The sequence below is a fragment of the Morone saxatilis genome, unplaced genomic scaffold, assembly GCF_004916995.1.
Source record: "Morone saxatilis isolate NCDOM2014 unplaced genomic scaffold, NCSU_SB_2.0 Contig5, whole genome shotgun sequence".
Lineage (NCBI taxonomy): Eukaryota > Metazoa > Chordata > Actinopteri > Moronidae > Morone > Morone saxatilis.
The window spans coordinates 3,902,512-3,918,257 of NW_023340095.1; the positions used below are offsets into that span (position 1 = coordinate 3,902,512).

Here is a 15,746-nt window from a genome sequence, read left to right on the forward strand (position 1 = left end):
ATATATATATATATTATATAGAAATTAATGGACACCTAGCAGTACTCAGTATTCACCCAGACCATATAAATAGTTTAAATCATGGGTGCTTTTCTTGATGTAATGATTCTAAGCAACAGCAATCTCTACATTATCAGTAAGGTCGTTGTTAAGCAGCTTAATTACACCCCCCCCCTACATTCTTTAACACTTGCTGTGTTTGTTTTTTGTCATGCAGATATTGCTGCAGCAGATAGTGAACATTTTAAAACTGGCCGAGGAGATTGTGGCGACTCTCACAGATGTGGAGTTGCCTGAGTGGAAGCACAGGCAGCAGATGGCCTGCATTGGAAGTCCGGTTGACACCTCGCTGGACCATCTCCAGAAGTGGTGAGAACTTACTGGTGCTACCTTGGCTTTTCATGTTTCACGCTGAGGCCGTTGGACACTTATTAACTTATTAATGTTGCACATGCAGGTTCACGACTGTGGCGGAGGAGCTACTACGAGTGCGCGAACAGCTGCAGAAACTGCAAGACCAGAACATGAAGTACAACAGCACTGATAACTCCAACCTCGCTGGTCCCATGGCAGAAATTGAGAAATTCGCACTGTCCTTGCTCACAAAACTTGTCGCAAAGTGAGACATGGCATCATATAACTCTTCAGTGTTACATACAGTACATACATGCAGACTGATACACACACTTTTTTGTCGTGGTCTTGCTTTGCAGTGCTCTCGTGGTTGCGAAACAACCCGCCATGTCGAGTTTACAACAACGACCTCTGATACTGAAGACCGGGGTGCGATTCTCGGTGACAGTGAGGTGAGGCTGCACCGCACACAGTGTTGCTCTGAAGGCTATTAATGAAAAATCTGCCCGAACAGAGCTGATAGGATACGACTAGGTTGGATAAAAAACTGTGGACTGGAACCAGGGATGCTACAAAAGCTGAAGGTGGATTGTTGTCAGGTCGGGGTAGCTGGTCTTTAGCAAAGAGACAGTAAGAGGTCTCACTCTGCCTCTATTTCCCAGTACCATAAACCATCGCTGCCATACTATTTGTTATTGATGTTACTTTGACAGTTATTTATAGTATGTTTATATTCACTATAGTTCAATCCTGTACAGATATTCAGTTTTTGTCATTTGAGGTTGAGTAAGGAGCAGTTAAAACAGTTTCTCCAGCAATTGTACCGTTTGTTTAATGTATTTTCTTCGGTATCAAAAAAACGTGTCGCTCAGGAACGGGTATCGAAGTCAAGGTATCGATATCGGTACCAATATCAAACATTTTTGTTACCCAAAAGTAGCTGTGAGAAGTACTGTACAGTTATTTCTTTTATTTTTTATTTTTCTTCTCTCCTCAGGTTCTTAGCAAACCTCCCAGTATTCAAGCACCTGCTGAAAGTCAAACCTGTATTTGACAAGTAAGTCAAAGAAAACCTTGGTATGAGCCAGCTTCCTTTTTTTATTGTTCTTTGTTTTCTTATCAATCTTCCTTTGTCTCGTTTCTCCTAAATAAGGGATGTTCAAGAAGCCCAGACAACTAAAGGGTAAGTAAAGGTTACCAAAACCATTGGAAAAATCTAAAAAGTAAACTGATGCATTGCTTACATTGTCGTACATCTCACAGCTGATACATCTTTGAACACAGAAAAACTCTGGTTTGATGTTGCTGTAGGTTTCGTCGCTTTGAATTCAACAGGGAGGACTGTAAGGTGTTGGACGTGGACGCACCGGATGGAGGCTTGGCGGCAGAGTTTGGTCACATGGTATGAAAGTCTGCAAACTGACGTTAAAGCAAAATATAAATCACATTTTGTTTATTGTATCGGTGTCCATCTGTAACTAAACAAACGTATAGTTTTGTATTTTATAAACAGTAATACAATGCATACATCACATGCCCTAAACCAATATAGTAGACTATATAATGACTGCTTTTTTTCAGTTTCTTAAGGAGAAAAGAGGAAGATCCAAAGGATCCTCTGAGGTATGAGGAGACATTCAAATTCTGATATATTAACTGTATTTACAGGTCGCCACTGGCTGGCTGTCAACATTTAAAATCACTGACAGCTCTAATGTGTCAGTCATTGTGTTTGACCACATCTTGGCACAAAAATAATACCATGTTTTAAAACTTAATCTCTGCCATCCTCAATTCAAGTCCATTAGTGGTTATGAGATCAAAACATTTTGTAAGCTTTGAGGGATCTAACGTGGTGAAGGTGATGAAGTTACAATGTTTGACGGCATCTTCTGGAGGGAAAAGGCTTCAGTACAAGATTGTATTACTTCAGAGTTAATTAACAAAATTTTCACTTAAAGGACCAGTGTGCATTTAGTGACCTCTAGTGGTGAAGTTGCAGGTTACAACCACAGTTCAGTCTTCCAAGCATGTAGGAGAGACTTTGGTAGCTGGGAAACTCTATCTAGAGCCAGTGTTTGGTCTGTAGTGGTTCAACATAGAAGAGGACCCTCTATAGATATAAATAGCTCCTTCTGATGTAACAAAACACAGCAAATCATATTTTCAGGTGATTATACACTAATGACAACATATGAATGTTATATTCCATTTCTGCCAATTCATCCTCCTAAATGTTACACACTGGACCTTTTAAGTTTTTATTTCTGTACACTACTATATTTGTTTTTATACAAGTCATTTACCCCCTAAAACAATGTCTCTATCTTCCTCATCAGACTCGTCTGGGCGTCACCGAGGAACTCCACATCATTAAGTTTGTGGCAGAGTTTAAACATGCCGGACTGCAGTGCAACCTTGAGGTGAGTGAATGATCATTTCCCTTTCAGCGAGCTCTTTGCTGCTGAACTTGAACAGTAAGCGGCTGACGAGAAAGCCATATTAGAGCTGCAATTGTTCAGTCACAGACAAATATTTTAATGTTTATTGAACAATCTCTTCCTCTTCCTCTTCCTCTTCCTCTTCCTCCTGTGTCGGTCCAGGCCAGCTCCCTGCCTGTGATTGTCATCTCCAGTACCAATCAGGTCATCAGTGCCTGGGCCTCCGTCATGTGGTACAACACACTGTCCACCAGCGAGCCGAGGGTAATGATCTGTTGAAGGATGAGATATAAAACAGTCGTAAATATGCATGTTAGACTCATTTGTCCGAACTTTGTTCTGTAGAACCTGTCGTTGTTTGCCGACCCGCCGCCACTCACCTGGCAGCAGCTGTCTCATGTTCTGAGCTGGCAGTTTTTGTCCGTTGGAAAGCGAGGGCTCGACGAAGACCAGCTCTCAATGCTGAGAGACAAAATTGTGGGGGGTGAGTGTTTGACCACCTCTTCCACAGAACTGAATGGATTTTTTGTATAGTTGTTTATTACATATTGTATTACACAATCCCTGTCAGTGATTTAGTTTATATTGTACTAAATATGGTTCTTGAATTAAACATCTTGCATTCTTGGATGTTCATTTTCTACTTTTCTTCACAGATGATCCTGATGATCTTGTGCCCTGGAGCAAGTTCTCCAAGGTGAGTGTTGGGCAAGATTCTTGTTATTATTGTAGTTTACACCAGTGGATCCCAACCTGAGGGTCGGGACCCCCACTAGGGGTCACCAAAGCTTCATGGGGGGTCGTGAGGCCTTCTTGATTTTAAGGTGTGTAAGAAAACTAAATGAAAATATACACAGGAGGCTGATATCTCAGCTTCCTTAAACACATTTTACACAAACTTCCTGCAGATATTGAGTTCACTATTTGGGTTTATTGTACAGTTTTGAATATAATATGAAATATCGGTTTAGGAAAAAGGTTGGGAACCACTGGACTGGACTCACTGAGAATGAGTCAATCGCAAGGTAGCCACGCCCCAAAGCATACCCTGCGTTATTGTCTGTTTTACTCTAAATGGGACCATCATTTACTACATGAACAGGAACTTGAAAGACCCACTAATTATGTACTGTCAATGACCGTAACCAGTCCCCCTGTTTGCATGTTGACGTTTGCCTTCCTGTGTGGACAGAACGAAGGTGCCTGGATTTGGATTGACGGAATCCTGGATTTGGTCAAAAAACACCTGGTGGATCTTTGGCGGGATGGGTAAGACATATCCTGAGTCATCTCAGCAATGTTTTACTGAATCATTCACAATAATTATCACATTAATAACGAGACGGTGGTCAGCAACAAATGTCACTGAAACATAACGAAACATCATTAGTATCATTATTTGGTGTCCAAATCCACAATTTGACTTTCAACTTAAATATATATGCTGTTGTTTAACTATCAAATCTTAATTTAGGAGATAAATGGTTTTATGCATTTATTTAAAAGGTAATAACATTATAATGAATTTCACCATTTGGGAACAAACACAAAAACAAAAGAAGAGTCTCCAGATGGAGCTGTCGGGTATTTCATATCGACAACTCACCTGCAAAAATCCACCAGCAGGATTAATCCTGCTCTGGGAGAATCGTCCATCCTGCTTTTGATTGCGATACTCAAAACTGTGACACCTCTTTTACTTGTTAATGAGGATGGGGATTTCAGTCACTGTGCCTCCCAGTTAACTAAACTCTCATCATGTGGGTTTCAGTTGCATCATGGGGTTTGTGAGCAGGAAGAGAACACGGACCTTGTTGCAGGAAAAACAGACCGGGACCTTTCTGATCCGCTTTAGCGAGAGCCTCAAAGACGGAGCCGTCACCTTCAGCTGGGTGGAGCACACCCACGGTGGTACGTTTCTCTACGTTTTCTCTACACACTATGAACTGAGAGTAAATAACATTCAGATATTTGTCTTCTTGTGTGTGTTTACTTTATCTTTCTGTATGTGGTTCCCCTATAGAAACCCACGTGCATGCAGTGGAGCCCTACACCAAGGTTGAGCTGTCTGGCATGTGTCTGCCAGACATTATTAACCTCTACAGTCTGAGAGCTGAGACGAACATGACCGGGAATCCTCTGCGCTTTCTTTACCCAGACATCCACAAAGACACCGCACTTGGACGCTACTACAATAACTCACGTAATGTCGCTGTCACATATATAAAACATATAATGTCGCATAATTAGCGGACAGAACTTCAGTTTCTACAATCGATATCCATCTATAAAAATCCCATATCAGCCGGGCTCTAATTCCAAAACAATTCATAAGTGTCAATCAATTATGGGCTGAGCCAATGTTTTAATGAGGCTTGGGTTATCCAGTTTAAGTCAGTGTAATGTTCTTAGCTGCATACAATTCCTTATTAAACATTAGCCCTGCAATGACTTCTAATCCCCTCTGTTCCTGCAGCACTGTCAGCAACTCAAAAGGTCATAGATGGATACGTCAAGAGGACCAACATTCCCGTGTCAACGTAAGACGATAATAATTAAAAGGAAAAATACAGCCGTCACTTGTTTTTGACCTACAGCTGTTCCCTTAACTTTTGCCTTTTATTTTTAATTTTGTTTTCTACAGCTATCCTACGCCACCTCCATCTCCACCCAGGGAGGTGGAGGACATAGAGGAGGTAAGTGTGAGTTTGAAATGTTACATCTAATTTCCCTGCAGTCATTTAAAGGTGCAGTATTTTAGTTTTAAAACATTCAAAAATCAACAAAAATTATCAACAGAATGTGAAGAAATAACAGTTTTGACGTTAGATCAAAGGCGTCTATGTGTTGTGTTATATTTATGAAGTTAGCATGCTAACCAGCTAGCTTCGGCCCGTCCTGTCTCTTGATATAACTTTGTATCACAAGAAGCAAAAGTGAGGAATGTTGGGCTAGTTATGAATTATTCATTACTCATTACAATAGTAATATTATTACTTTACTTAATACTCCCTGCCAACAGTAATTAGTTCTATAGCCGGCTGGATTGATTTTCCTTGTTTGTATGAGACGACTTTTCATCTGCAGTTAATTTAAACAAAATCTTTTTGTTTTCTTGTAGATGGAACTGCTTCAGGAGCTCTTTCCTGATTTCTTTTACTTCTGCACACCATCTCAGAGCTTTGTTGATAATAGTAGCTCATACTGAAAATGTGCTGTCAGATTCAGAGTAGGGATGTCCCGATCCAAACCCAAAGATCGGTATCGGCTATATTGAGCTTTACTGACCCAATCCGATCTTTTGTTTCACGTTAGCTGTCACACAGCTGTTTTTACTCACAAAGCTTTCATGCACGGTGCAGCCATCATCAACTCTCTCCGCTGTCTCCACTCTGCTGAGCTCTGTATCTGTGTGTGAGAGCAGTGACTGCCTGTGCTCAGAGAGAGACAACGGTAGAGATCCGACACAAAACAAAAAGCCAATAAGAGTAACGCATAAAGGTAATCTACACAAAAGATGTGAAGACGATGGAAATAAAAACTCTGCAGAATAAAGACAGTTCATTCAGACGAAGACTGCACTGAAGCAACAAACACTCCCTCCAGACAGCGATAAGGCCGAAAAGATTAGAGAGGGTTTGTTATTTTATACTTTATTGTGTAAAGAAGATTAAAAAAAAAAAACATTAAGGAACAGCTTTATTTTTCTTAAAGCGACGTAGAACTGGATTGATTTTAGTTTAATGTACTTAATGTAATGTAAGTGTGCACTGTGCACTTGTATTATCAAGGAAAACACCCCAAGTATTGAGAATCAGCAAATACTTGATATTAAATGAGTGATTAGATTGGGGGCTAAAAACTCGGGACATCCCTAATTCAGTGTTCTTGTGGTGCTGGTGTTACTATGAAAATGAAGCATCATACTGGATATTAATACACAAAAAAAGGATGATTGATGACTACATTACAGGAAATTTAAGATTCTTCTAAATGTATTTTGTGCAAACATGAGATGTTTTTCTACTGTACTGTTTTAAAAGTGAACTGCCTCTTGTGAATGTGTGTGAAAGGATGAATGTGGCACGCAGTGTAAAAGCGCTTTGAGTGGTCGGGAGACTAGAAAGGCGCTATACAAGTACAGGTCCATTTATCATTCACCATCTTAGGTATGTGAAGAAAGAAGAATGTTATGCTGCTGTGGGTGGGGGGATGCAATACTGTACTGTAGATGTTCTTTACTTTTGTTTATTAAAATAAACATATTTGAACGCATTCCAGTGCCAAGAGAAATTACATCTGCATTATACAGTACTCAACATATAATAATAACTTTATTTATACAGAGAAGAGAACAAACACATTCAGTGGTCTAATGTCTGGACTGCAAGTTTTGTATTATTGTAGTCCTTGCCCATATTTTCAGCTCTTAAATAAGTGGAGTCCCACAAGCAAGTCGGTTACCTGATGAGTCCAAAGTATAACTAAGTTACTGTCTTCTGACACCATTACATGCTTGTTTCCATCAATATTGTTTTGTATACAGGTTGGATGAATGTATACATGTATAAACAAGCCTATATTTTCATTTAATATGAAAAGCACGAAAAATATATTAAAGTACCCTGAATATTAAAAACACAGATTGGGCTTTTAAAAAACTAGTTTGCCTCCACACTTTTTCTTACATACCAGTTGATCCCAACCTCTTCTATCATTGAGTAAACTGACTAAGTGACATATTTTATGGACATTTAATATTATATTAAGTTAATAACAATATTGGTACAGAACAACTGACAAACTGTACAATGAACCTGAACACATCACTGCAGGAGGTTTGTGTAACAACAATTGAATTTTGAGGCAGTTTTACTTATTCTTAGTGATTACATCAGAGATGAGTTTTCCTGATATTTTTAGTAACCTTTTATATTTAACTTTTATATATATTTTTTAAATTACCCCTCTTAAACTAGCTTCACCAATCAGCTACAACAATAAAATGCTGCACTGACGTAGCTGAGGTACTTCTACTTTTTAAATGAAAAACTTAAACTTTTTACTTATAATAGAGTATTTTTACATCGTATTTAAGTAAAGGATCCGACTACTCCTTCCACCTCTGACTTTTAAATATGATATCAACCACTACAAGTACAAGAAAGGGCACAAAATGGAGGCCAGAAAGAATTCAGATTTAAATGTCGACTATCTATGACTTTCAAGACTAAAGTAGTTCATTACTCAGCTACACATTTGTAATGTTTAAGATACCAGTTATGCATTTTAGGGAATCCCTTCATATTTGTAATAAGATGTTTTAAACTTTACTTTAGACTCATCAGGTCGTCCTTCTGGGGCTCCACAGTGTACAGAATATTTTTTTTCTACCAGTATTGTGTCGGCTCCTTTCTTTGTAATTTTCAAAGATCAAACACCAAGAATCACTATTGAGATATTAAAGCTGTCAAGCTAACGTTGAGTGAGATCATATAGTGAATACAGTGTAAAGTATTTTAAATTCCAGTTTTCAGGAAATACATATTGCTACAGTGCAACTATGAAAAACCGCCACCATGACTTGAAGCCTGTTACAGTTATTGTACGGTATGCAATGTTGACATTTATATACTTTCTCATACTACATATCATTGAGGACATTTCGGTACATTCTTACAGTACATTCTTTACATTCTACTTTTTGACTGGAAATATGTGACAGAGAATTGGGAAATAGCATCAGTTCTGTAAGAATTACTCCAAGAAATTCAGAATAATTACTGTCATCGTCAAACGTTTCATAAATTGTCCTGTGTTGCTGAAGTTGTTCCGTGCAGGAAACCCAAGAAATGTGATTGTCTGTAAGTAATGAAACCAATTTGCAAAAATATAAAATCTTCATTAGATTCTTATGTTTCGTTTGAAAAAGGAATTTGTTTGCTGACACTGTTGACAGGAAGGATGGAGGATGTGATCCACAATCTTCTGTCAAGTTTAAAAACTCTCACCACTGACTGTTTATAAAAATGGACGACATGACAGCTCCCCAAAAGTGAAGCAAAAACATCTTGATTGCCCCCCCGGTGGTAGTCAAATAAAATGTTCCCAGTTATGGTTTCTGTCATTTTTGGTAGTTCTTATCATGCTGATCTTTATTCATATGTTAATTTTGATCTTTTAATTCGTTATTTGATGCTATAAAATCATCATGTTTGACTCCAGTGGAATTCATAATTTGGTGTGGTCATGTTTAATCACTTATTTAATTAACATTCATTTCAAAATAATTGTTATTAATAGTGTTTTAATAATAATATTGTGTTTTCCCCTGAAGTTTTTCAAAAGGTTTCCATTAATTATCTTTTGCTGTGAAATATTAAGCACAAAAAAACATAATATGGAGGAATTACAAATTATATGTTACAGAGTCCGTTAAAAACTTTAAACCCTTTTTTCTCAGCTTCTCTGGAATTATTGCTCTTTGCCTTTTGTAGGACATGTTTTCCCTTCATTTTTGTACAGTGGGAGGAAGTGGAGTTACGTCGTCCATCTTTATGTACTCACACACAGAAAAATGTAACTTTGAATAAAAAACTAAAATAAAGACACCAACTTTACTCCATCCCAAATTACAGTCTCAACGTCTTTAGAAGAATTTTACACTTTAAAAAGTCTCTTTATGAAATAAATACATACTGCTTCTGTTGCTAGAAGTGTTGCCACTGAAAAATAGATTCAGAGTACATTCTTTCACCAAACTTCAGAGGAGATTTGAAGCTTCGTAAAAACCTGCCGATTGAACTCGCAACAGCCCCGAGAACAAGCTTGAGAACAATGCAGGTAATATGGAGATCCGACAGGCAGACAACCGCAGTGTGCCCACACACACGTATCATACGATCAAACACGCATTATAAAGTTTATACCATAATTTCCACACACCTCACTTCTCACAAAACTAATACAATCCAAATATTACCAGGTAGAGAATAGTACAATAGAAACTGTACTGTAACTAAACTAATACACTTTGATACAATCTAAATCCTGTGATACCACAAACGTGATTGACAGACCGACAGATTACATGGAGTAGTATGCTGTAAACGTTGCATTTACGGATATCTAGATATTGTATCATTTGTTTTAACAGTGCTGATAAGGCGCTCGCTCACACATACAAGACACGTTACATCATGAGACGGGCGAGGATGAGATGTACAGCCAGAAAGCAACTAAAGCAACAAAAGCAAATAACTAATTCATCACGTTTAAGTTAATCCAGAGAAGCACAACGCCGCGTAGGAACTTGTTCTATAGATGTGTGCAGCAGGTCTACAGCAGGCTGTCCAGGCTCTTCTCAGCGCTCTCCGTGTCGACAGCAGCAGAAGGGGGGCTGTATTTGTCGTTGTACTGCTGCAGGATGGTGACGACATCGTGGTGGCCGAAGTGCACCGCTTCCTCTATCGGCGTGTTGCCCCATCTGTACAAAGACAACCAGTGGTGGAGGAAGAGTTCAGATCCTTTACTTGAGTTAAAAGGACCAATAGCACACTGTAAAAATACTCTGGTGCAAGAAAACGTTTACTTAACTAAAAGCATGTAGGTATAATCAGGAAAATGTCCCCTGTGACTGTTGTATTGTATTATATCATTACATTATTATTACTTACTAATGTAAAAGCAGGATGTTACAACTATTATTACTATTATTCTTTTAATTGTGGATTAATTTACTGATTATTTTCTCCATTAATCAATTGATTGTTTGGTGAAAAGAGAGAGAAACCTCAAAATGATTAAAATGAAAAGCAGCAAATATTTACATTTGTGAATCTGGAACCATGAAATGTTTTTACATGAAAAACTACTATTACAGTATTACATAACAATTAGCAAAATAATTGCAGATTCATTTCCTTTCAATCAGCTACTGTAATTGATTAATCGACTAATTGTTTCAGCTCTACTTGCGTACAGTGTTGGGTAGTTTTTTATCAGCTCGTTGTAAGTTCTCTACATATTCTTTAAGATGAGCTTTTCTTCCTTAAACTACTTCACTGAAACTTGCTTCAAAAGGGCAAGTTGCGAAGTTTTCAACATAGTAAATTCAGTCCTGTGAGTGGATTGATTTCCAAAAGATTTATTGCTGGAGCGAAAGCTGCACAGCTTTTAAATGACCAAACTGACACTTATTTCTGTAACTGCAGTAACTGTTGTTAAACTAGTCTTAAAAATGAAGGTGACTGAATAATCCCTGTAATTAACAACTTAAAGCAAGCTTCTGTAAGTTTATTTTCACAATTTAGAAAGCATAAAAACTCTAAAGTTGTGTTGTTGTTATGTTGCTTTGGAAAATAGTCAGCAGAAATGTGTGTACGCAAACAATTTGCAATCAATTACATTATATAAGCATTATAAACTGTCATTATAGTCCTTCTGCTCCTACTGATTCATACTTACCACTCAGGTTAAAGAGAAAGTGATGAGGTGGAGAGCCACACCATGTACATTTTCTGCTACATTAAAAGTTTGAAGACGTGCAGATGATGAGGAAAGACCACAGACTAGAGTCTGGACTCACCTGTCTCTGGGTACTGGGTTCACCTTGCAGGCCTCCAGGAGGAAGCGCACCACCTCTGTGTGTCCTGAAAGAAGAGCAGATGTTAGAAACACACACATACATATGATTCTGATTGGTTGGAGAGGTGTAAAATCCTCTCACTATTGTGAGACTCTTGTAAATGTGGGCATTTCCTTTGTCACATTAAAACAGGGAACAGTCCTATCGTATCATAGCAACAGCATTTCTAATATGGAGATATAGACCAATAGAACCTGAGAACCAATTCCAACCACATAATAAAAAAATGATTAAGGAGTTTCAGTGAAAACAAACCAATAAACAAAATAAAGCCTGCGGGCAGCAGGTAATCACAAGGCAACGGCCCGAGAACCACACCAAAGAGGGCAAATAACTCTCAGTAGGGCCTAAAGACCTCAGATTCTGGTTGACAGCATCTGCTAAAGGGAGTTGTGCACTTAATTGAGGGGTGTGCAGTTCCCCATGTCTTTTATGCCTTAAAGACACACTGACTGGCCAAAAGGGGAGTGCACCAAGCTGCTCTGTCACTGCTGAGGAGTCAGTCCTCACATCGTGTGCAACAGGTGAAAAAAGCTAAATTAAATGACAGAAAACCTGATTATATACATTATATACTTCTACTCCACTACAGTGTCAATACAGATTGATAGATTGACTTAATGCTGTACGTTACCTTCAGCCGCTGCCACATGGAGGGCCGTTCTCGAGTCGTAGTCCCTCTGCTCCATGTCCATGGATGACAGCGCAAACCTACACACACAAAATGACTGTAAATACCTTTAATATGTGCCTTTAATTATTGAATCCTTTATAAAAATGAAACATCTTATCAGCAAATTTAACAGTTTGAGGTTGCTCATCAGACTGAAACACTGAAGCGTTGCACTTTTTCCTCAAAACAGACGCTGTTTTTAAAATTATAATATTTAAAATGTAGGAACCATTCATAGTTTATCATCATCACCCTACTTCTTCTTAAAGGTTCACTGTGGACGATACACATTGCTGCCAATGCTTCCCCACAATTCACCTACAGGTGGCAGTAATGCACCGAGAATCGCAACAACATGCCAACAAAGGCAGGAAAGAAGAAATCTGCCAGCTCATAAACATGAACAATATTGGATTTAAAACATTTCAAATTTGGCTTTGCAAATGTTTTATGAGGAAGGATGTCAACACAATAAGTAAATATTTAGTTTGTTTGCTCCACAGGGCTTCTATTAATGAAACTTTTTTCAAAGCTTCCTCTTGCTGCCACTTGAGGGCCCCAAAGTGCAAAGAGAGAGGAGATGCAAACCGTCCACTCTAGGGAGGATTTTAACCATCTTTCTGTTATTGTGTGCATGAATCTGGAAATAGTTATTCATGCCTTCATAACCAGTCAGTTAGATCACTGTAATTCCCTGCAGCAGTAAAAAATCCCTCTCCTGTCTACAGTGGCTACAAGTTGCTTTTAGAATTGAAGATTTTATATGAAACTTAAAAAGCCCTTAAAGGCTAAGTCCTAAATTATTTAGAAGATCTTTTAGTGCCCTATGTTCGGTTGCATCCTCCGTGGTCCAGATTGATACACAATGTTTAGAAACCCACTATTTTTAAAGGGCTTATCATTGATTTTTATGACATTTTACTTCATTTTGCTCTCTTTGTGTACTCTCTTTTTGTTGTAAATGTGTTCTGTTTTATTGTAAAGCACTTTGTAACTGTGTTTTGAAAGGTGCTCTATAAATAAAGCTCATTATTAATATCAGTGAAAGAATAATTACACGCAGTTTACAGGTTAGGAATGTACGGTGGTCAATATATAAGTTAGTAAGAAAAGTGTGAGCACCTCCTCAGGGCAGAGACGTCTCCTGTGTAGGCAGCAAACAGCAGGTTGATGACGGTCTTGACCTGCGGACAGAGACAGACAAACCACACATTCATCCTGTTTTCACTCCAGCAGCGATGATAAACAGTAACAGTATTTTCATGAGGGGAGGACTATATCGGACTATTGTTACAAATTTATATTCTAAAAAGCACTGAGGGGAATTCAGTTTCAGTCATTTCTTCTTTATAATTCCTTTCAGATACATTAATAATTATCTGGTGTCATTCTATAGTTATAGGCTTTTGAAGGCTCAGTCATTTTTAGCAAATGTTACTCAAACAGGAAGAAGTCGTGTATTTGTTCGGGACTATTTTCAGCTGCGGATTAATACACATTTGGTGAAAATAATCTACTGTGTGTGAGTTCCACTAATAATTGTAATAAAAGCCCAATCAGAATAAAAATGCCTCATGTAGCCACCTCAATTTTGGATCCACACACAATACTTTTTAGTAAGTTTTGTTTTATTCATGATATTTGTTGACAATATTCAGCATTTTTCCGATTATCGGTATCTGATTGCTGATCAAATAAATTTGTGATGTTCTGATACCATTTTTTCCTTCCTGATACCAATTCCAATACCTGAACTTTGCAGATTTTGATTACTTTATACTGCTGGGTAGTTTAATCTATAATGATCTGTCATCACTTATTTAATTGATTGTGTATTAATAACTTGAATCTGCAAAGTAACTAGTAACTTGAGTTATTAAATAAATATAGTGGAGTTGAAGTATAAAGTAGCATAAAATGAAAATACTCAAGTAAAGTACATCAAAATTTTACTTATGTAGTTTTATTTTTACTGCAAATATCAGTTATCAGTTCCTTTGATTACTACAATCGGTGTCTCTATCAGCCTTGTGAACATAAAGTAAGTATATCACCATATACTTAGACTTATTAGTTGATTGATAATTTAAACTTTGAAGAAAATATACTTATTTATTTATGAAAGAGAATTCACCTCAGCTGACGACCGCTGCAGACAAACAGCTACATCTATACTCAGTTATAAAAACAATTCAACATACAGTAACTGTAGCTGTTATGAACACAGAGATCCCTGCATCAATTAAGACTTACCATCAATCAGGAATGAATCATTTCCTATAAGCAAAACTTCAGGAGTTGAAAACATACAAAGAAACATTGGAAATGTGAAAAAAATGGAATAAATACGGATCTGTATTGAAATACCAATGCAGGAGAATATATTACACTATTACAGTGTAAAGTATAATTAATATTAAAAAGCAAAATAATAGTATCCGGATTAAAACTTGCAAGGGGACATCAAATGTACGTTTGACCCTCTACATGTACACATGTATAAGCACAAATAATTTGGTACTTTTGGTAATTTAGGTACAGAAGTAAGGTATGGAATCCCATTTCTGCCAATATGACGAAAAAAGAAAGGATTCTGTAAGTCATTATAATGAGAAATGTCCTCAAAATAATGACTTAGTATCTCATAATATTATTAATATATCAAACAATGAGAAGCTTTCCCAATATTTTGACAAAATAATGATAAATCTTTTCATTATTTTATGATACTAAATCAAAAAATTGAGACATTTTCTCATTATTTGAGCTACTAAGTCATTATTTTGAGAACGTTTCTCATTATATTTACTTGGTCCTTTTGTTTTTCATCACATTGGCAGAAATGGGCTTCCATAAGAAGGAGGATAACCCAGCTCATGCAGCAAAAGTAACACCCAATTAAAACGTTCAGAATTCACTAGTATCCACTAACTAACGAAAGCCAAGCTGGAACAAAACATCAAAGGAAAAGACTTACTCAAATAATCTTGCAAAAGAGGACGTAAAGCTTAGACGTGAATGGGCAGAAACTGAGACAGAAGAACACGACTATTATAGAGCCTCATTTCACCCAAATAAAAGCCTCACTCCAGCTGCTTTATAACCGATTCAGGCAGTGAAAACATGTTAAAGAGACACAAACACACAACATCAGATGCAAAAGCAAGACCACATCCCTCTCTCTGTATTTTGGTTAATTCACTATCTTTCTTTCTCTGACAATAATTTCCTCAATCCCCTATGTAAAATGTTAGATCTGGACATTTATATCAAAAGGAAATGTATTAAAGATATAATCAGTAACTTTTATGCATTCAAATATCTCTAAACACTGGACCTATGTTATATATATTGTTGAGTTGTCTACTTACATTATCTCAAATGTTTCCAACAATGTTCAAACTCAGAGAAATCTGTCATTTTATTAAGGTAAAGCTGTGTGTTCACTGGTCGCCGATCAATGGCGTTACAATGCGTCAGCGTTGTGGTTGTCTGCCAGAAGCTGTCATAAACTGACTTTTTATCCAGTTTTAAGCCACATTTTTATATACACTCTTTAGATCTTGGTGAATTTTAGCTCTGTAATTGAACCGGATGAAGAATTTTATCATCGGATGTCTGGATCTTAAGT

At 37.4% G+C, this 15,746-nt stretch overlaps 2 protein-coding genes across 2 annotated transcripts in view; one reads left to right on the forward strand and one right to left on the reverse strand.

Moving 5' to 3' along the window:
• Positions 1 to 7,070, forward strand: part of LOC118339590 (signal transducer and activator of transcription 1-alpha/beta-like) — an 11,267-nt gene extending 4,197 nt beyond the window's left edge. Inside the window, exons 8-24 of the mRNA XM_035677304.1 lie at positions 218 to 369; positions 458 to 619; positions 714 to 806; positions 1,352 to 1,411; positions 1,508 to 1,537; positions 1,666 to 1,756; positions 1,936 to 1,977; positions 2,694 to 2,777; positions 2,958 to 3,059; positions 3,141 to 3,279; positions 3,452 to 3,492; positions 3,988 to 4,064; positions 4,567 to 4,706; positions 4,819 to 4,998; positions 5,272 to 5,335; positions 5,440 to 5,491; positions 5,917 to 7,070. Coding sequence (XP_035533197.1) covers positions 218 to 369; positions 458 to 619; positions 714 to 806; positions 1,352 to 1,411; positions 1,508 to 1,537; positions 1,666 to 1,756; positions 1,936 to 1,977; positions 2,694 to 2,777; positions 2,958 to 3,059; positions 3,141 to 3,279; positions 3,452 to 3,492; positions 3,988 to 4,064; positions 4,567 to 4,706; positions 4,819 to 4,998; positions 5,272 to 5,335; positions 5,440 to 5,491; positions 5,917 to 6,003 — 1,596 coding nt within the window. The 3' untranslated portion in view covers positions 6,004 to 7,070. The remainder of the gene's footprint in view (positions 1 to 217; positions 370 to 457; positions 620 to 713; positions 807 to 1,351; positions 1,412 to 1,507; positions 1,538 to 1,665; positions 1,757 to 1,935; positions 1,978 to 2,693; positions 2,778 to 2,957; positions 3,060 to 3,140; positions 3,280 to 3,451; positions 3,493 to 3,987; positions 4,065 to 4,566; positions 4,707 to 4,818; positions 4,999 to 5,271; positions 5,336 to 5,439; positions 5,492 to 5,916) is intronic.
• Positions 7,071 to 7,680: 610 nt separating this feature from the next.
• The window catches only part of glsb (glutaminase b), a gene marked incomplete in the record, with an annotated part of 41,183 nt that continues 33,117 nt past the window's right edge, over positions 7,681 to 15,746 (reverse strand). Inside the window, 4 exon segments of the mRNA XM_035677305.1 lie at positions 7,681 to 10,281; positions 11,383 to 11,446; positions 12,077 to 12,153; positions 13,238 to 13,299. Of these exon segments, the coding sequence (XP_035533198.1) occupies positions 10,134 to 10,281; positions 11,383 to 11,446; positions 12,077 to 12,153; positions 13,238 to 13,299 (351 nt within the window).